The 21078-nt window shown below is 47.4% G+C and overlaps 1 protein-coding gene across 6 annotated transcripts in view; it reads right to left on the minus strand.

The window, feature by feature from the left end:
• Positions 1-21078, minus strand: part of LOC120913053 (spermatid perinuclear RNA binding protein) — a 219559-nt gene that overhangs the window by 111154 nt on the left and 87327 nt on the right. For all 6 annotated transcript variants that reach the window (XM_040322733.1, XM_040322736.1, XM_040322734.1 and 3 more), the window contains exon 4: positions 9736-9962. In XM_040322733.1, the coding sequence (XP_040178667.1) occupies positions 9736-9962 (227 nt within the window). The remainder of the gene's footprint in view (positions 1-9735; positions 9963-21078) is intronic.

The raw sequence follows: 21078 nt of genomic DNA on the forward strand, positions 1-21078 counted from the left end.
CTCCCAGGGTGTGGGTGGAGAGTTTAAATTGTTCCTGTGCCTTGAAAACTGTATAAAATCTGAGAGTGAACCATTAAAGTTGTCTTCATTTTGGAACAAGTACAGAGCTGCGTGTCTCGTCTTGATTCTGGGGAGATGGGATGGATCGGGTCAGGTTGGTTGGAGTGTCGATAAGCTGTCTTGGATGTGATGGAAGGTCGTAAACTGTGGCGACCGTTACAATATCCATCCTGTGTCCTCTATCGTACAATTAAAAAAAGAACTACGAGTATAGGTTTCATTTCAGGCTACATCCATCATGGCATTTGGTGGACATTACCACAAAGAAGTCTTCAGGGTTTGGGTTCCATAGAGATGGACCACGGCCCTGGAACACTATAGCACCCTGAGGCCAACTACATGCATTGCTCAAAGTGCTGAGGGTGAGTGCCCTTGCAGAATCTAGTGCCTGAAACACTATTCCAGACGGTCCCGTGGCATGGGGACCAGGTACGGCTTCCCAAGGTTGCACCAATGAAGGCTGCACCACTTCAATCATGGTAGTAGAAAGCAAGGAGGAGTTGACACACTAGCAAAAAACTGAGGACAGAGTGGGCTAGGAGTTATGCCTGCTCCTCAAAAGCTTCACCAATATCCAATCATCTGGAGATCCAGCCTATAACCCTGGGTCTACAAAACATCCATCCTGTATCCAGTTAGCTAGGGCTCTAGGGGGGTGCCCAGAGGGCATGTCCTCAAACGCTTCACCAATATCCAATCACCTGAAGGTACCAGCAAATAACCCAGGGTCTACAAATATGTCCAGAGGGGTAAGGTTCTAGAGGTAAGGGGGTGCCCAGGGGGCATGTCCTCAATTTTTTTGCCAATAACCAATTACCTGAAGGTACTAGCCTATAACCAAGGGATCTACAAATATATCCAGCCTGTGTTCAATGGGGTACGGTTCTAGAGGGGTGCCCAGGGGGAATGTCCTCAAAACCTTTGCCTATAACCAATCACCTGAAGGTACCAGACAATAACCCAGGGTCTACGAATATCCAGTCTGTGTCCAGTGGGGTAGAGTCCTAGGGGGCATGTCCTCAAAGGCTTTGCCAATAACCAATTATCTGAAGGTACCAACAAATAACACATGGTCTACAAATATATACAGCCTGTGTCCAGTGGGGTATGGTTCTAGAGGGATGCCCAGGGGGCATGTTCTCAAAAGCTTTGTCCATAACCAATCACCTGAATGTACCAGCTTATAACCTAGCATCTATGAATATCCAGCCTGTCCCTGTACTATACAACCAAGATAAAATGTATAAGAGGAGGTTAGATCGGAAAGTCAAAAAATGTAGGTAAGGTAATTTGCAAATCTTAACTTTCCCAGGAAAAACATGAGCTTGGCTCATCTTTCCTCATTCATACTGCTTCTAAGAAGGGTATGCAAACCCCAACAATAAACTTCAAATAGTTTAACCACTTAAGACCCGGACCAATATGCAGTTTAAGGACCTGGCCCCTTTTTGAGATTCGGCACTGCGTCGCTTTAACTGACAATTGCGCGGTCATGCGACGTGGCTCCCAAACAAAATTGGCGTCCTTTTTTTCCCAAAAATTAGATTTCTTTTGGTGGTATTTGATCACCTCTGCGGTTTTTATTTTTTGCGCTATAAACAAAAATATTTTGAAAAAAATCTGCATTTTTTACTTTTTGCTGTAATAAATATCCCCAAAAAATATATATAAAAAATTTGTTTTTCTTCAGTTTAGGCTGATACGTAATCTTCTACATATTTTTGCTAAAAAAAAAAATAAACAAAAAAAAAATAAATCGCAATAAGCATTTGATCGGTTTGCGCAAAAGTTATAGCTTTTACAAAATAGGGTATAGTTTCATGGCATTTTTATTATTTTTTTTTTACTAGTAATGGCGGCGATCAGCGATTTTTTTCGTGACTGCGACATTATGGCGGACACATCGGACACTTTTGACACATTTTTGGGACCATAAAAATGCACTGATTACTGTGAAAATGACACTGGCAGTGAAGGGTTTAACCACTAGGGGGCGCTAAAGTGGTTAAGTGTGCCCTACGGCTGGGCACTAAAAGGGCAACGTACCTGTACGTGCCTGTGCCCAGCCGTACCATTCTGCCGACGTATATCGGCGTTAGGCGGTCCTTAATTGGTTAATGAAAAAAATTGATGTATTGAATATTTCTCTAACATTAAAGGAGAAGTACAGTCATATATAATTTGCTGCCTACAGAGTCAGTCCAGGGGGAGCGCTGCCTACAGAGTCAGTCCAGGGGGTGCGCTGCCTACAGAGTCAGTCCAGGGGGAGCGCTGCCTACAGAGTCAGTCCAGGGGGAGCGCTGCCTACAGAGTCAGTCCAGGGGGTGCGCTGCCTACAGAGTCAGTCCAGGGGGTGCGCTGCCTACAGAGTCAGTCCAGGGGGAGCGCTGCCTACAGAGTCCAGGGGGTGCGCTGCCTACAGAGTCAGTCCAGGGGGTGCGCTGCCTACAGAGTCAGTCCAGGGGGTGCGCTGCCTACAGAGTCAGTCCAGGGGGTGCGCTGCCTACAGAGTCAGTGCAGGGGGTGCGCTGCCTACAGAGTGCAGGGGGTGCGCTGCCTACAGAGTGCAGGGGGTGCGCTGCCTACAGAGTGCAGGGGGTGCGCTGCCTACAGAGTGAAAAGTTCAGGGGGTGCGCTACCTACAGAGTGAAAAGTTCAGGGGGTGCGCTTTGTAGAGAGTGCAGAGTTCAGGGGTGCGCTTCGTAGAGAGTGCAGAGTTTAGGGGTGCGCTTTGTAGAGAGTGCAGAGTTCAGGGGTGCGCTTCGCCCTCGGGCCTTGTGTTTGGCACATGTGTTCTAGAACTTTGTATATCCAACGTGCTTGACACTTTATCGATACATGATCACGCATGCGCTTGCCTTACAATTAGCCGAGTCTTCATTAAAGCCTTTAGGATTAAAAGCGCTACCAGAAATAAATTAAAAAAGTAAAAAGGCAATCCAAAGTTTTCAGACACAAATATAAAATTACTATATTTTTTTTCTTTTTTTTAACTTGCAGAAGAAATGTAGATTTCTTGATGGGACATCAAAGGCCGGTCCTACCTCTGATGTCTTTTTTTGCATAAGAATTCCCAGTCCATTCAGTGGAGGATTTGAAAAGAAAGAATCTGTTCACAGGAACTTCTGTACTCCACAGGAAAAGCCGCAACTCTATTATTTAATGCAACCGAGGATTCAAAACACTTTTCACAGCCAAAGCAAAAAATAAATTTCTGACTGCTGGAGAAAAGGTAAAGGTTCAAAAAACACAACATTCGGGAAACTTCCAAATATATATATATATATATATATATATATATATATATATATATATATATATATATATATATATATATATATATATATATATATATATATATAGTGGAGCTTTAAAGGGGTTGTAAAGGTTCATCTTTTATTTTCTAAATAGGTTCCTTTAAGCTCGTGCATTGTTGGTTCACCTTTTCCTTCCATTTCCCTTCTAAGGGCCAGATTCATAGAATCGGCGTTGGCGTAGTGTAAGCCATTTACACTACGCCACCGCAACTTACTGGAGCAAGTGCCGTATTCTCCAAACACTTGCTCCGTAATTTGCGCGCGGCGTAGTGTAAATGGCCCGGCGTAAGGCCGCGTAATTCAAAGGGGGCGGCTTGTATTCAAATTAAGCGCGCCCCCGTGCCAATTGAACTGCACATGCGCCGGGCTGAAAAATAGCCCAGTGCGCATGCTCCAGCTCACGACGGAAAACGTCAATGACGCTGATGTGAGCGCCATTGACGTAAAGTCGTATTCAAGAACGTCTTCGTAACCGACGGAAAAAGACGACGCGGACCTGACGCCATACTTAACATGGCATACGGCGGACTGGCGTAAGGTTACCCCTCATATAGCAGGGGTGACCTTACGCTTACAGAAACTACGTACGCGACGACTACGCGACGCTAATTCGTTCGGGAATCGGCGTATCAGGCTCATTTGCATAGTCAAATGAGAACTGAACGTAAACGCCACCTAGCGGCCGGCGTCGCATTACATCTAAGATCCGACGGTGTAAGTGACTTACACCTGTCGGATCTTGGCCGTATCTATGCGAAAATGATTCTAGGAATCACTCGCATAGATACCCGGGGCCAAAAACAGAGATACGACAGTGTTTCCTGAGATACACTGTCGTAACTCTTGAGAATCTGGCCCTAAATGTTTATTGCTCTCGCTCTAACGATCGCGGCGATACCTCACATGTGTGGTTGGAATACCGTTTACATATGCGGAGCGCTACTCACGTATGTGTTCGCTTCTGCGCGCAAGCTCGGTGGGACGGGGCGCGTTTTCTGGCTCCTAACTTTTTTAGCTGGCTCCTAGATTCCAAGCATTTTTGTCAAACCCTGCATTAAATGTCATGTAAAGGCAGGCGTCCCAATACTTTTGGTAGATTATATATATATACACACACACACACACACACACGTTTACTTTTTCTTCTTATTATTATAATTGTGTTTTGCCTTTGACTGCAAAGCCTGCAAATCAGCAAGGTCATAGAAAAAGAACATTAAGGGTAACAATTTAACAAGCTAAACCATACGATCTTCATTATATCCACCGAAACGGCGTTCTGCTGTAAATTACCGCTACTTTGTAGCACTGAAGATTTGTGGAGATGCTTTTTATGCAGATTTTATATTTCCGTCAATTTATGGCGTGTGTAAAAGGAATCTTGTCAATTAGCTCCACTGCGGAAGATATGTAAGCGAGAAAGGTGATGAGTGTCTTTCATCGCACAGAGAGACGCGTTCTAAGACGGCGACAACACGTCTGACTTTCATATAAGGAAAGTCCCTTTATATGCATTTGTGAGCAGACAGTAGCCAATTAAAGTGTCACTAAACCCACAGCAGAAAAAAACTATGAATAAACGGTGTATTCCATGCTGTTCATACTCACTCATCACTATGTAATTTCTTTTCTGTATTCTGCAAAAAACCTGGTTGATCCCGTTGCTCTCCATCTCCCCCTTCTGTCCATGTCCCCACTGCAGTTGGGAACTTTGCAGAGCAGTGTTGGCAGCTCTGCACGTGCCCAGTTCTCGGTTTGTTTCTATGCTGAGGGCATTTCCTAACTATCACAAATGAGCAGCCCATGTCACACATGTGGGCGTATACACAATGACAGCCCACCCCCTTCCTTCCTCCTCTACCATGCCCACTAACCAGTTAAACACCATGATGGGCGGCATATTACATGTAGATTAATTGTAGGTGCTTTTTACCAGCACATCCAACAGCTGCTTGACTGCATTGAGATCTGGAGAATTTGGAAGCCAAGTCAACACCTCGAACTTGTCGTTGTGCTCCGCAAACCATTCTTGAATTCATCAGACCAGATCGCCGCCTTCCATTGCTCCGTGGTCCAGTTCTGAGGCTCAAATGCCCATTGTAGGCACTTTTTTCCAGCACATCTCACAGACATTCGACTGCATTGAGATCTGGAGAATTTGGAAGCCAAGCCAACATCTCAAACTTGTCGTTGTGTTCCTCAAACCATTCTTGAATTCATCAGACCAGATCGCCCTCTTCCATTGCTCCGTGGTCCAGTTCTGAGGCTCAAGCGCCCATTGGAATGTACTGGAAAAAAGTGCCTACAATGGGCACTTAAGCCTCAGAACTGGACCACGGAGCAATGGAAGGTGGCGATCTGGTCTAAAGAATTCAAGAATGGTTTGAGGAACACAACAACAAGTTCGAGATGTTGACTTGGCTTCCAAATTCTCCAGATCTCAGTCCAGTCAAGCAGCTGTTGGAATGTACTGGAAAAAAGTGCCTACAACAGCTGCTTGACTGGACTGAGATCTGGAGAATTTGGAAGCCAACATCTCGAACTTGTCGTTGTGTTCCTCAAACCATTATTGAATTCATCAGACCAGACCTGCTTCTTCCATTGCTCCGTGGTCCAGTTTTGACGCTCAAGTGCCCATTGTAGGCACTTTTTTCCAGCACATCTCACAGATGCTCGACTGCATTGAGATCTGGAGAATTTGGAAGCCAAGTCAACACCTCAATCTCGTTGTGTTCCTCAAACCATTCTTGAATTCATCAGACCAGAACACCTTCTTCCATTGCTCCGTGGTCCAGTTCTGAGGCTCAAGTGCCCATTGTAGGCACTTTTTTCCAGCACATCTCACAGATGCTCGACTGCATTGAGATCTGGAGAATTTACAAGCCAAGTCAACACCTCAATCTCGTTGTGTTCCTCAAACCATTCTTGAATTCATCAGACCAGATCACCTTCTTCCATTGCTCCGTGGTCCAGTTCTGAGGCTCAAGTGCCCTTTGGAATGTACTGGAAAAAAGTGCCTACAATGGGCACTTGAGCCTCAGAACTGAACCACGGAGCAATGAAAGAAGGCGATCTGGTCTGATGAATTCAAGAATGAATTCCTTTATTGAATTGCAGTTACGTTTTACACAAAGCGGTTTGGATATACTGTACTATGATGAGCCCCTTGTCTTAAGATAATTAAGGTACCACCAGAACCTTTATGAATGCATGAAAGGAGGAGAACGTTGTGTTGGTTGTAAGGAGAGGGGAGATCCACCTTATTTCTAAAGGCAATTGATATATCTAGGTTTGGTGAGTGTGCATTTCAGAAGTTGGTGGCGGTGGCACGATTTGGTGGAAGATTTACCATTTATTGATTCACTTGCACCAAGGAGCACTTTGAGTATTGGACTTTTCTTTTGAACTAAAAGCTATTTGGTTCCATCCTTTTAGTTTTGGACTTACTTTGGAATAGTCACATATACACAGTCATATTTATTTGGTTTAACCACTTAAGACCCGGATCCATTATGCAAGTTAAGGAGCTTGCCCCTTTTTGCGATTCGGCACTGCGTCGCTTTAACGGACAATTGCGCGGTCGTGCGACGTGGCTCCCAAACAAAATCGGCGTCCTTTTTTTCCCACAAATAGAGCTTTCTTTTGGTGGTATTTGATCACCTTTGAAAAAAATGCAATATTTTTTACTTTTTGCTATAATAAATATCGCCCAAAAATATATATATATAAAAAAAAAATTCCCCTCAGTTTAGGCCGATACATATTCTTCTACATATTTTTGGTAAAACAAAATCGCAATAAGCGTTTATCGATTGGTTTGCGCAAAATGTATAGCGTTTACAAAGTAGGGGATAGTTTTATTGCATTTTTATTAATAATTTTTTTTTTACTACTAATGGCGGTGATCAGCGATTTTTTTCGTGACTGCGACATTATGGCGGACACATCGGACAATTTTGACACATTTTTGGGACCATTGTCATTTTCACAGCAAAAAGTGCTATAAAAATGCACTGATTACTGTGAAAATGACAATTGCAGTTTAGGAGTTAACCACTAGGGGGCACTGTAGGGGTTAAGTGTGATCTCATGTGTGTTTCTAACTGTAGGGGGGCGGGGCTTGACGTGTGACGTCATTGATCATCTTTCCCTATATCAGGGAACAGACGATCAATGACACTGCCACAGTGAAGAACAGGGAAGGTGTGTTTACACTCACCTCTCCCCGTTCTTCAGCTCCGGTGACCGATCGCGGGACACCGGCGGCGATCGGGTCCCGAGCACGCCGGCACGCTCGCGACCCCACAGCTGGGATTAAAGAGACACGTACAGGTACGTTATTTCTGCTTTGCGTCGGTGACATATTATACACTTATACAACAGCTGCTTGACTGGACTGAGATCTGGAGAATTTGGAAGCCAAGCCAACAATCTCGAACTTGTCGTTGTGTTCCTCAAACCATTCTTGAATTCATCAGACCTGCTTCTTCCATTGCTCTGTGGTCCAGTTCTGAGGCTCATGTGCCCATGGTAGGCACTTTTTTCCAGCACATCTCACAGACATTCGACTGCATTGAGATCTGGAGAATTTGGAAGCCAAGTCAACATCTCGAACTTGTCGTGTTCCCGAAACCATTCTTGAATTCATCAGACCAGACCTGCTTCTTCCATTGCTCCGTGGTCCAGTTCTGAGGCTCATGTGCCCATTGTAGGCACTTTTTTCCAGCACATCTCACAGAAGCTCGACTGCATTGAGATTTGGAGAATTTACAAGCCAAGTCAACACCTCAATCTCGTTGTGTTCCTCAAACCATTCTTGAATTCATCAGACCAGATCGCCTTCTTCCATTGCTCCGTGGTCCAGTTCTGAGGCTCAAGTGCCCTTTGGAATGTACTGGAAAAAAGTGCCTACAATGGGCACTTGAGCCTCAGAACTGGACCACGGAGCAATGGAAGGCGGCGATCTGGTCTGATAAATTCAAGAATGGTTTGCGGAACACAACGACAAGTTCGAGATGTTGGCTTGGTTTCCAAATTCTCCAGATCTCAGTCCAGTCAAGCAGCTGTTGGAATGTACTGGAAAAAAGTGCCTACAACAGCTGCTTGACTGGACTGAGATCTGGAGAATTTGGAAGCCAACATCTCGAACTTGTCGTTGTGTTCCTCAAACCATTCTTGAATTCATCAGACCTGCTTCTTCCTTTGCTCCGTGGTCCAGTTCTGATGCTTAAAGTGCCCATTGTAGGCACTTTTTACCAGCACATCTCACAGATGCTCGACTGCATTGAGATCTGGAGAATTTACAAGCCAAGTCAACACCTCAAACTCGTTGTGTTCCTCAAACCATTTCTGAATTCATCAGAGCAGGCCACCTTCTTCCATTGCTCTGTGGTCCAGTTCTGATGCTCACGTGCCAATTTAGGGCACTTTTGGCTGTGGACACGGGTCAGCATAGGCACCCTTGACTGGTTTGCGGCCACATACACAACGAACTGCGATGACCTTTTTTTTTTCTTCTTTCAACCCATACATCCCAAGAGTTTTAATGGGGGGCCTGAGCTAAGAGAAGATGAATTCCAAGAAGCACCAGAATATTACATTAGCAGGGGTGGAGGGAATGGACGTAGGAGGATTTAAAGTGGACGTAAACCCACTCTCATCCTTTCTAAACTACTGCCATGGTGCTGATCGATAAGGATATAGATGCCTCCTTCATGTATCCTTACCTGTGAAATGTCTCCACTCTGTCCGTTATGAGACCCGAAAAAAAATGCAGATTCTGTGGGTGGATCCTGTTGTCCGGAGCTCGGTGGGTGGAGTCGTGATGTCAATGGACTCCCTGCCCACCTCTACACTACCCTTGTCAACATGCATTTTCTCCTGTGAATTCCTTACACTGAATTTTGCTATGATCACCAACATCCAGTCAAAATCCAGAAAAGTAACCACATGACTTCAGAAAAGGAGTGGGGGGGTGGGAATTTAGAAATAATGGCGGTCTCCAGGCTAGTGCATGAAATATGTAAAATAACCTGTCACTCACAGCAAGGGGGCGGAACGGACTAAGGTTTTTCTCTGTAAGTCCGTTTTATTTCACTGAACAATAAAAGAGGATTGCTCAGAGCTGTTTGGCGAGACTGGGCACAGATGATAGGAAATCTTATACTGTACATTGTGACAACAATAAAATAAAAAAAAATTGGGTTTACATCCACTTTAACCTAAAATAAGAAGAATCAGCACAAGGGACACATCATACTAATGGTAGGTTAGGTCCCTTTTGCTGATTTGTCTTTTTTTTTTTATGTTGGCTGCACTTGGGTTTTAAAAATCATCCACCATCAATCCTAACTCTTACTTGGAGGTATTATTATTTTCTTCAGTGTCTTCTTGTTTTTCTTGCTGGTCGTTTTCCACGGTCTCACTTTTACTGTGTTCATCCATCCAATCGGAGACCGACTTTAGCGCACATTCCACTGTGGACACCATGTTCTGGACTGCCTCCAGCTCCTCCGGAGATGGGTATATGGTGGAGTGTTTTGCCATGACATGGCGGTCATCATTAGCAAATGACCGGATGGATCTCTGGAAGAAATGAGAAAAATAAGACTGTGAATTGAGATTTATGTTTCCTGTGTAGTCGGCCAATTTAAAATAATAAAAATATTTATACAGTTTTTTCACATTATACAGAACAAAAAGTGCCCAAAGTCAATCATCTGCTCATTTTTCTAGATCATCACTTTTAAAAAACTTTCCACCGATTACCGTTCAAATGTCCCCAGAAAACTATAGATCATGGCAGGGGACTGGCAACCTCGACACTACAAGCCCCATGAGACACTGCATGGGATTCGCATCATTCGTTCCCAGCCATGTTCCTACGACTATGACCTTTTACTGTTTACTTTTTATGGCTAGGACGAAACGCGTAAACCATTGTATTTAATTTTACTCTACCTGCATTAATAAAATCATGTTATGCTGATGAACGGTTTGCTGCATTTTCACTTTCCATATTAACCACTTAACCCCCGGACCATATTGCTGGTCAAAGACCAGAGCACTTTTTTGCGATTCGGCACTGCGTTGCTTTAACTGACAATTGCGTGGTCGTGCGACGTGGCTCCCAAAAAAAATTGGCAACAAACAGAGCTTTCTTTTGGTGGTATTTGATCACCTCTGCGGTTTTAATTTTTTGCGATATAAACAAAAATAGAGCGACAATTTTGAAATAAAAAGGCAATATTTTTTACTTTTTGCTATAATAAATATCCCCCCCCAAAAAAAAAAATATATATATATATAAAAAAAAAAATCCTTAGTTTAGGCCGATACGTATTCTATATATTTTTGGTAAAAAAAAACGCAATAAGTGTTGATTGATTGGTTTGCGCAAAATTTATAGCGTTTACAAAATAGGGGATAGTTTTATTGCATTTTTATTTTTTTTACTACTAATGGCGGCGATCAGCGTTTTTTTTTCATGACTGCGACATTATGGCGGACACTTCGGACAATTTTGACACATTTTTGGGACCATTGTCATTTTCACAGCAAAAAATGCATCAAAAATGCCCTGATTACTGTGAAAATAACAAATGCAGTTTGGGAGTTAACCACTAGGGGGCGCTGAAGGGGTTAAGTGTGACCTAATTTGTGTTTCTAACTGTAGGGGGGCGTGGCTGTAGGCGTGACGTCATTGATTGTGTTTCCCTATAAAAGGGATCACACGATCAATGACGGTGCCACAGTGAAAAACGGGGAAGCTGTGTTTACACACACCTCTTCCCCGTTCTTCAGATCCGGGGACCGATCGCGGGACTCCAGCGGCGATCGGGTCCGCAGAGGGAGATCGGAGGCAGAGGGAGATCGGAGGCAGAGGGAGATCGGAGGCAGAGGGAGATCGGAGGCAGGGGGAGATTGTGGCACCGTAGAGGGGGAAGAAGGACGGGGGGTGTTGGTGGCAGAGGGGGAAGAAGGCAGGGGTTGTTGGTGGCAGAGGGGGATGGAGGCAGGGGGTGTTGGTGGCAGAGGGGGAAGAAGGCAGGGGTTGTTGGTGGCAGAGGGGGATGGAGGCAGGGGGTGTTGGTGGCAGAGGGGGAAGAAGGCAGGGGGTGTTGGTGGCAGAGGGGGAAGAAGGCAGGGGGTGTTGGTGGCAGAGGGGGATGGAGGCAGGGGGTGTTGGTGGCAGAGGGGGATGGAGGCAGGGGGTGTTGGTGGCAGAGGGGGATGGAGGCAGGGGGTGTTGGTGGCAGAGGGGGATGGAGGCAGGGGGTGTTGGTGGCAGAGGGGGATGGAGGCAGGGGGTGTTGGTGGCAGAGGGGGATGGAGGCAGGGGGTGTTGGTGGCAGAGGGGGATGGAGGCAGGGGGTGTTGGTGGCAGAGGGGGAAGGAGGCAGGGGGTGTTGGTGGCAGAGGGGGATGGAGGCAGGGGGTGTTGGTGGCAGAGGGGGGTGAAGGCAGGGGGTGTTGGTGGCAGAGGGGGATGGAGGCAGGGGGTGTTGGTGGCAGAGGGGGATGGAGGCAGGGGGGGATGCGACTAAATAATTTGCCAATATTATATCAAAAATATATTTTTTTACCTTAATATCTACCTTAAATCACATTACTATTTGCCTAGCGTACTTGTTTGTAGCCTAAATACTGAAGTTTGCACCTAAAAATTAAATTTAGTAACTTTTGTGAAATGCCAGTAAAAACGTGGCTGCGCCAGTAAATTTCGGGTGTCGTGCCAGTAAATTTCAATCTGGTAGGTTGGCAACACTGCCATAAACACACTCCTAAACCTTGTGTGCGGCCTTCCCAGAAGAAGAAGTTGAAGCTGTTATAGCGGCAAAGGGCGGAGCCAACTCAATACTGAACCCTCCGGACGAAGGCTGGGATGCCATTAAAGTTCATGTGTGTGTAAAGGCAGCCGTCCCAATACTTTTGACACTATAGTGTATATATATTACATTTGTTAGTTATTTGATATTGTCATTTGAAGAAGTCTAGGTATTTGCAGTCTCCTCTCCTCTTTCAAGCAGTAGGTATTGATAATTACCATTTCACAAAACCAGGTCAGCCATTGAGACGTCTCCTCTCTCAGCATGCGCTGTACAGAAAAGCCATGTAAAGAACAATCCCATCTATGGGTCCCCTCGATGACGTCTGAGAAGCTCTTTGTCACTCATGTGTTTTATGTAACAGTGGATAAAGAAAAAACGGCTGAAGCAGATGACGCTACAGGAAGTCTCCATGTGGTTAGCGTATTAGAGGCTGAAGATTATCTGAAGTTATAGAAAGTGCTGACAATAGAGGCCGGGAGAGTTTTCAGCAGGTTATTTGTACAAATGAAGATTTATAGCTGAAGGGTTTCAAAGAATAGAGCAAATGATATATGTGTAGAAGACTTCCGTCTTTTAAAAATCAGTACCGTATTTATCGGCGTATACCGCGCACTCTTTTCCCCTTAAAATCAGGGGAAAATCGTAGGTGCGCGATATACGCCGATCCTCCTCAGAGACGGCCGATCCTCGCCGTCTCTGAGCGCCGCCGACAAAGCCCAACAAAGACCGAGCCGAGCGTACTGCGCACTCGGCTAGACTCGGCCACGCTCGGCTCCGGCCCGCAGCTACGTGAGAGGAGCCGAGAGAAGCCGAACACACCGGAAATCTGGCTCTGCACAGCTCGGCCAAGTTCAACGCTGCAACCCCCCCGGCAGACGGACCGGCAGACGGACGCGACGGATACCGACAAGGCTGGACAGACCCCGCGCAAGGCCGCAGATGGACGCCGGACAAGGCCGCCGATGGACGCCGGGCAAGACAGCAGACGGACACCAACAAGGCTGGACGGACCGCGCGCAAGGCCGCAGACGGATGCCCGACAAGGCTGGACAGACCCCGCGCAAGGCCGCAGATGGACGCCGGACAAGGCCGCCGGGCAAGACAGCAGACGGACACCAACAAGGCTGGATGGACCGCGCGCAAGGCCGCAGACGGATGCCCGACAAGGCTGGACAGACCCCGCGCAAGGCCGCAGATGGACGCCGGACAAGGCCGCCGATGGACGCCGGGCAAGACAGCAGACGGACACCAACAAGGCTGGACGGACCGCGCGCAAGGCCGCAGACGGATACCGACAAGGCTGGACAGACCCCGCGCAAGGCCGCAGATGGACGCCGGACAAGGCCGCCGATGGACACCGGGCAAGACAGCAGACGGACACCAACAAGGCTGGACGGACCGCGCGCAAGGCCGCAGACGGATACCGACAAGGCTGGACAGACCCCGCGCAATGCCGCAGATGGACGCCGGACAAGGCCGCCGATGGACGCCGGGCAAGACAGCAGACGGACACCAACAAGGCTGGACGGACCGCGCGCGCAAGGCCGCAGACGGATGCCCGACAAGGCTGGACAGACCCCGCGCAAGGCCGCAGATGGACGCCGGACAAGGCCGCCGATGGACGCCGGGCAAGACAGCAGACGGACACCAACAAGGCTGGACGGACCGCGCGCGCAAGGCCGCAAACGGATGCCCGACAAGGCTGGACAGACCCCGCGCAAGGCCGCCGATGGACGCCGGGCAAGACAGCAGACGGACACCAACAAGGCTGGACGGACCGCGCGCAAGGCCGCAGACGGATGCCCGACAAGGCTGGACAGACCCCGCGCAAGGCCGCAGATGGACGCCGGACAAGGCCGCCGATGGACGCCGGGCAAGACAGCAGACGGACACCAACAAGGCTGGACGGACCGCGCGCAAGGCCGCAGACGGATACCGACAAGGCTGGACGGACCGCGCGCAAGGCCGCAGACGGATGCCGGACAAGGCCGCCGATGGACGCCGGGCAAGACAGCAGACGGACACCGACAAGGCTGGACGGACCCCGCGCATTGGTATTATAGACCTTTACCAGTAGCTGAGAGGTTGCTGGTGACTGGGTCGTGAGAGGAGTCGGGCCATTTCTATTTCCCAAGTTCTTTCAGGCCATAGGATACTGAGAAAGCTCTTATAACCGATTGCTATTAGTACACATGACTGGTGGATCCACTGAATTCCCTCTGTACATCCTCTTCATGAAATGTAAACCGAGGAAGTGGAAAATTAAAAGTTGATTAAGAAAAAAAAAAAAAAAAAAAATATGTAAGATTGAATATTAATAAATTTCAATGTGCGTATCAAACCGAATTTCATTTGCTTAAGCAACCGGTAATGAAAAGCTGATGCGCCGAGGTTGGAGTCACCATGGGTGAGCAACTCAAGGAATGTTCAATGAGCCTTTACTTCAATTAATTATTAATGATAAAACGGAGGTGGCCGGTTACTCATTAGCTTCTCCTCTTCTCCTTATAGTCTTATTTTTGGTGTATCACTTTGAATGTCAGGATGATACCATCATCGTCATTTAGGCAACTCAATTCTTTTTAGAAAAAAAAAACATGGCTTATTGACCGGAGCCAACCGATTTGCCTCAGACGATATAGATTTATCTCTCAGTCCGTAGATATGATCTTCACTCTTGTGTTCCAAGTATTAGCCGCACTTTGTATAATCTCATCCAACACCACTCCTGGGATACTCCTTGGATACTGGTCACAAAAGCTTCTATTTAAATATATTTCTCAATAGTCCCAGAGGGGATAGAACCAGTCACTCGGGAGGCAAGCGGCTCCACGAGAAAAACCAGCTACACCAGCAAGAAAAAGATCAGCTACACCAATCCGGTGAAGAAAGTCTCCACACGGTTCAAGAAACATTTCGCTGCTACTGGTACCGTCTATACGCCAGTATAATCCGACCCAAATAGAAGCCGAGGCACCTAGTTTTACCACAAAAAAATGGAAACATTTATTGACTTGAGTAGGGTTGTCCCGATACCACTTTTTTAGGACCGAGTACAAGTACCGATACTTTTTTTCAAGTACTCGCCGATACCGATACTTTTTTTAAATGTGTCCCCAAATGCAGCCATGTCCCCCACAGATGCAGCCATGTCCCCCCACATATGCAGCCATGTCCCACCACATATGCAGCCATGTCCCCCCACATAGGCAGCCATGTCCCCCCACATAGGCAGCCATGTCCCCCCACATAGGCAGCCATGTCCCCCCACATAGGCAGCCATGTCCCCCCACATAGGCAGCCATGTCCCCCCACATAGGCAGCCATGTCCCCCCACATAGGCAGCCATGTCCCCCCACATAGGCAGCCATGTCTCTCACAGATGCAGCCATGTCTCCCCACAGATGCAGTCATGTTCCCCCACATATGCAGCCATGTCCCCCACATATGCAGCCATGTCCCCCCACATATGCAGCCATGTCCCCCCACATATGCAGCCATGTCCCCCCACATAGGCAGCCATGTCCCCCCACATATGCAGCCATGTCCCCCCACATATGCAGCCATGTCCCCCACATATGCAGCCATGTCCCCCACATATGCAGCCATGTCCCCCACATATGCAGCCATGTCTCCCCATACCTAGATGCCGCCGCCTAGTTAATCAGCGTGCGGGGAACATTACAGCTTTCATTTGAATAGCTGTCTGTTTCCCGCCGCGCCTAGACACTCCCCCTTGCTCGGGATTGGACAGGTGATCTGTCTATCAAAGTGCAGATCACTCGTCCAATCCCGAGCAAGGGGGAGTGTCTATACGCGGCGGGGAACAGACAGCTATTCAAATGAAAGCTGTAATGTTCCCCACACGCTGATTAACTAGGCGGCGGGGGCGTTGCGGTATGCGGCGGCATTGTGGCAGTATCGGATCTGTCATCGGGGGCATTTGCGGGAGTACGAGTACTCCCGCAAATGATCAGTATCTGTCCCGATACCGATACTGGTATCGGTATCGGGACAACCCTAGACTTGAGTATAAGCCTAGGGTGAGAATGTAGATCAGTGGTTCTCAACCTTCTAGTACCGTGACCCCTTGATAAAATTTCCCAAGTTGTGGGGACCCCTAACAGTAGTTGGGATGAGTGGCAGTGCTGGGGAGAGTTCTGATCAGTCAACTTAGGTGCTCTTGATCAAGGTCATCTGCTGATTTGAGAACTGTAGTGGGGACTTTTAATGGCAACTCTTATCACAGGCAGTGTTACTCTGTGTCCCCAGCTTTGTGGTGTCTCGTAGCAGTAACACCTATGCCAAAATCTGGAGGTGGGGTCTCCTCCAGCCCCTCCCACTTCACATTCCTCACCAGTCAGCTGACCTCTAGTCTCTGCCCCCAAGCCATGTTGTAAACTAAATGGGCGGGTGTGAAGAGGCTGAGTGGGCGACCGCGGGCTCCAAGAACAGCCCAGCTGGGCGGCCACGAAAAGGCTGGGAGAGCGGTGCGTGCTTGAGGAACATCCCAGGACTCGGTGACCCCTGGCAAATCATCATTAGACCCCCGAGGGGGTCCCGACCCCCAGGTTGAGAACCACTGATGTAGATGCTACCGGGATCGGGTCTGCTGTTTCCGCGGGGCCGGTCACGGAGAAGAGGACCGGGTCGCAAGCGCGCTCGCGACCCACGGCTGGGATCTTAAAGAGGACGTACATGTTTGCAAAGGAAAAGCGATACCCACGTACATGTACGAACTTGTGCCCAGTCGTGCCATTTAGTCGATGTACATCATCGTGCGGCGGTCCTCAAGCGGATAATGTACAATGTGTTTGCTTCTGTAATATTATTGAGCCAAATACCTTCGTTATAGCGCCGCTCTTCCCCGCAATTATATTACAGAAAACGCACACGATATACTACTGTAATAGAGTGGATTATAGAATTTTACAAGCATTTTAAAACAAGGGCTTATTTTCGGGGTAGGGCTTATATTGCAGCCCTCCTGGAAAAGAACGCTAGGTCTTATTTTCAGGGTAGGTCTTATTTTCGGGGAAACATGGTATAAGGGTTCATTATGTATTTACAGTGTAGGGAGTGTTACACCATTGTGAGGTCAGCTACTGAACTGGCTTTAAGTGGACTGTGCGTCTATGCATGGTCCGTGATCTATGCATGCATGGTCCGTGATCTATGCATGCATGGTCCATGATCTATGCATGCATGGTTCGTGATCTATGCATGCATGGTTCGTGATCTATGCACGTAGCATGCAGCAGGTTTATCCCTCTTGGTTCTGTAAAAAATCCTAAGGAAAAACCAGAGGAAAACACTGCGCTAATACGTGATGAAAAAAATGATGATAGTAAGTGACAAAAGCAGCTAGTACCTATTGCTCTAAATACCCAAAGCAAAAAAACATACAACCAAAAAGAAGGTACAGCGCTGATGTGAATGAATTAAGTTGTGAATAAACCAGATAAATTATGAAAAATAATCAGTGACTTGATGAACAAAACAAATTAATTATGTGGTGAAAAAGTTCATAAAAATGTCCAAAAGTGAAAAGGTAAATATGCTGATCCTCCACCAATCAATGATTGAATATAGGTGATAAAATAGCAAATATGAATCAGTGAAAAAAGAGTCCAATGGTAAAAACAAACGAAATTCTTAATCTTCCACCAAGAGAAAACACCCGTGTGATGGTATTCCAGTCTGCTTACCAGATTCACTGACCGTTAATGCGGTCAGATAGAGCCCAGAGATCTTTTAAAGTCCTCTCAAGTGGACTATATAACAGCAGGTTACACAGATCGAATCGTCTACTGCTCCAAAACTCCAGATAAAATGAGGATGCGCTCATGTATTCAAAGAGAAAGAACGAGAAATAGCTCCATAGTGAAGTACTGTATGTAAGGATTATTTATTAAGGAAATAATAGCACTTACAATTCGGTCGATATAAAAAGGCTTGTCATAGATCCCAGCGCATGCAGCGCGTACTGACAATCGAATCCTGGTGGCTGTGCTCAGTGTGTATAGCTCTCTCCGTACGAGCGATGACAAGGTACGCTTTAGGCCATTCCTACGTACGTTTCGTCGTAAGACGTCGTCGGGGATGGACGACGTCTTACGACGAAACGTACGTAGGAGTGGCCTAAAGCGTACCTTGTCATCGCTCGTACGGAGAGAGCTATACACACTGAGCACAGCCACCAGGATTCGATTGTCAGTACGCGCTGCATGCGCTGGGATCTATGACAAGCCTTTTTATATCGACCGAATTGTAAGTGCTATTATTTCCTTAATAAATAATCCTTACATACAGTACTTCACTATGGAGCTATTTCTCGTTCTTTCTCTTTGAATACATGAGCGCATCCTCATTTTATCTGGAGTTTTGGAGCAGTAGACGATTCGATCTGTGTAACCTGCTGTTATATAGTCCACTTGAGAGGACTTTAAAAGATCTCTGGGCTCTATCTGACCGCATTAACGGTCAGTGAATCTGGTAAGCAGACTGGAATACCATCACACGGGTGTTTTCTCTTGGTGGAAGATTAAGAATTTCGTTTGTTTTTACCATTGGACTCTTTTTTCACTGATTCATATTTGCCATTTTATCACCTATATTCAATCATTGATTGGTGGAGGATCAGCATATTTACCTTTTCACTTTTGGACATTTTTATGAACTTTTTCACCACATAATTAATTTGTTTTGTTCATCAAGTCACTGATTATTTTTCATAATTTATCTGGTTTATTCACAACTTAATTCATTCACATCAGCGCTGTACCTTCTTTTTGGTTGTACGTCCTCTTGGTTCTGTGCTGCGAAGATCTAAAAGCCAAGTATGCCAGTTGTAGAAACCTATTTAACGGAACGCCTGTTTGATTCACGATTGATATCCGGCTCATTTCCACTCGGGAACATGCAATATCCAGCTACGCTGTGTGCACAGGCTCATTTATTAGGCCACTGGTTCCTTTGAGATTTTCCTCATATTAACATTACAGCAGAATCATTGTATTGCTTTTCTTGTAATCCTACATTGGTATTCTTTGGGATGCTTGTAGGCAGGTGCAGTGTATTTTTTCTCCACTGCAGGTGGCGCTGTCCGCAGCGGCAATGCAGAGGGTGTAGCACAAGGGTGCTCAACCTGTGGCCCTCCAGCTGTTGCAGGAACTACAAGTCCCATTAGGCATTACAAGGCTGACAGTTACAAGCAAGACTCCCAAAAGCAGAGGCATGATGGAAATTGTAGTTCCGCAACAGCTGGAGGGCCACAAGTTGAGCACCCATGGTGTAAGCGGGTCGAGAGGAACCTAGTTTCGCCATGGTTTATTCGGTCACAGGGAGGCAGCTAACCGATTCAATGCTGGCACCCCTGGTGACTTTGGTGGCAGTCTTGGGTTGGGCAGAGTCTATTTTAGGGTTGCCCCACTTTGGGACTAGGGACACAGATTCCCCAGTCCCTTTCTCTGCAGCCTCAGCTGAAATGAATAGAGAGAAGCTCCTCTCCATTCATAAAATGAAGCATCGTAAACACAGGTTACGATGTTTCAGTTATATGAATGGACAGTGATCACTGACTACCTCCGCTCTATATCCTGACATATTGAGGGGGGGAGAGCGACACGGAGGGGGAGCGGCATGGATGGGGAGAAGACATCACAGAGGGGGAGCGGCACGGACGAGGAGAAAACATCACAGAGGGGGAGCGGCACGGACGGCGAGAAGACATCACGGAAGGGAACAAAACGGCACGGTGGAGAAGACATCGGGGGGGGGGGGGAGAAGACAACACAGAGAAGACTTGTAACTCCCCCCACCACCCGATACCTGACTGCCCAGGTATCGGGTGAAGCATCGGAGCATTCCCCCCCCCCCCCCCCCGAGTACAAGTACTCAGGAAATGCTTGGTATCGGGTATGGGGACAACCCTAGTCTAAAGTAAAGCTCCGCCCTTCACTGCCGCATTTTGGCACTTCTTTTTGGGGGGGGGGGGGGGGAAGCGGGTACCCAGTTCTGACAGGTACACACTCCCACTTCCGGGTAAGATTGCCACGGCAATCTGAGTATTTTCAGCCCCTCCTCCTCCCCGCGCTGCCTTCTGGGACACACACAGGTCCCAGAAGACGGTGAGACCATTCGGAAAGCGCAGCGGGACTCACGGAAACTCTGTAGGTAACTGATTGTGAAGCCTAAAGACTTCGCTGCCGGTTTCCCTTAATGAAGATGCCGGGGCTTGCACCCAAAGCCGATTAAAAAAAATCAGTTTGAGGTGCCGACATCGCTGGATCCCTGGACAGGTACGTGGCCTTGTATTAAAAGTCAGCATCTACAGTACTTGTAGCTACGGACTTTGGTTTTTTGCCCCACTAGAGCTCCTTTTTGAGACCCTGGCTCCCAGGTTTGGCATGCATTTTGCGAGCGGCTAGAGTAGGGACAGGTCACCCCCTCTGTCAGGGACAGCTCTTGGCACCAGGGAAAGGTTGCGGAATAAGAAAAGTGCAGACACGCCCCGTCCTTCCTGGAAGCCTCCCCAGTTTGGGCACAGACTGGCCAGGCCAAAATTAAGACAGGCGCTGTTGGCACTTCTGAGTCACCAATCTGCTGTTGCATCAACTTGTGAGTGTTCCCGGTCGGGTTGCCTCCCCACCAGGCCTTTTGTTACAATATATTCCGGCTAGGGATGCACCGATATATCGGCGGCCGATACATATCGGCCGAAAACAGCTGTTTTGGGGAAACGCCAAAACAACTTAAAAATTGCAGATAATGACTAGTGGTGCAACGCGGGATTGCAGAGCGGTAAAACACACATTCAAATTGTCTCCACGCTGCTCGCACACAGCTCCGCCTGCTCCTAACCACGCTGT

Source organism: Rana temporaria, chromosome 9, assembly GCF_905171775.1.
Source record: "Rana temporaria chromosome 9, aRanTem1.1, whole genome shotgun sequence".
NCBI classification, from domain to species: Eukaryota; Metazoa; Chordata; class Amphibia; order Anura; family Ranidae; genus Rana; species Rana temporaria.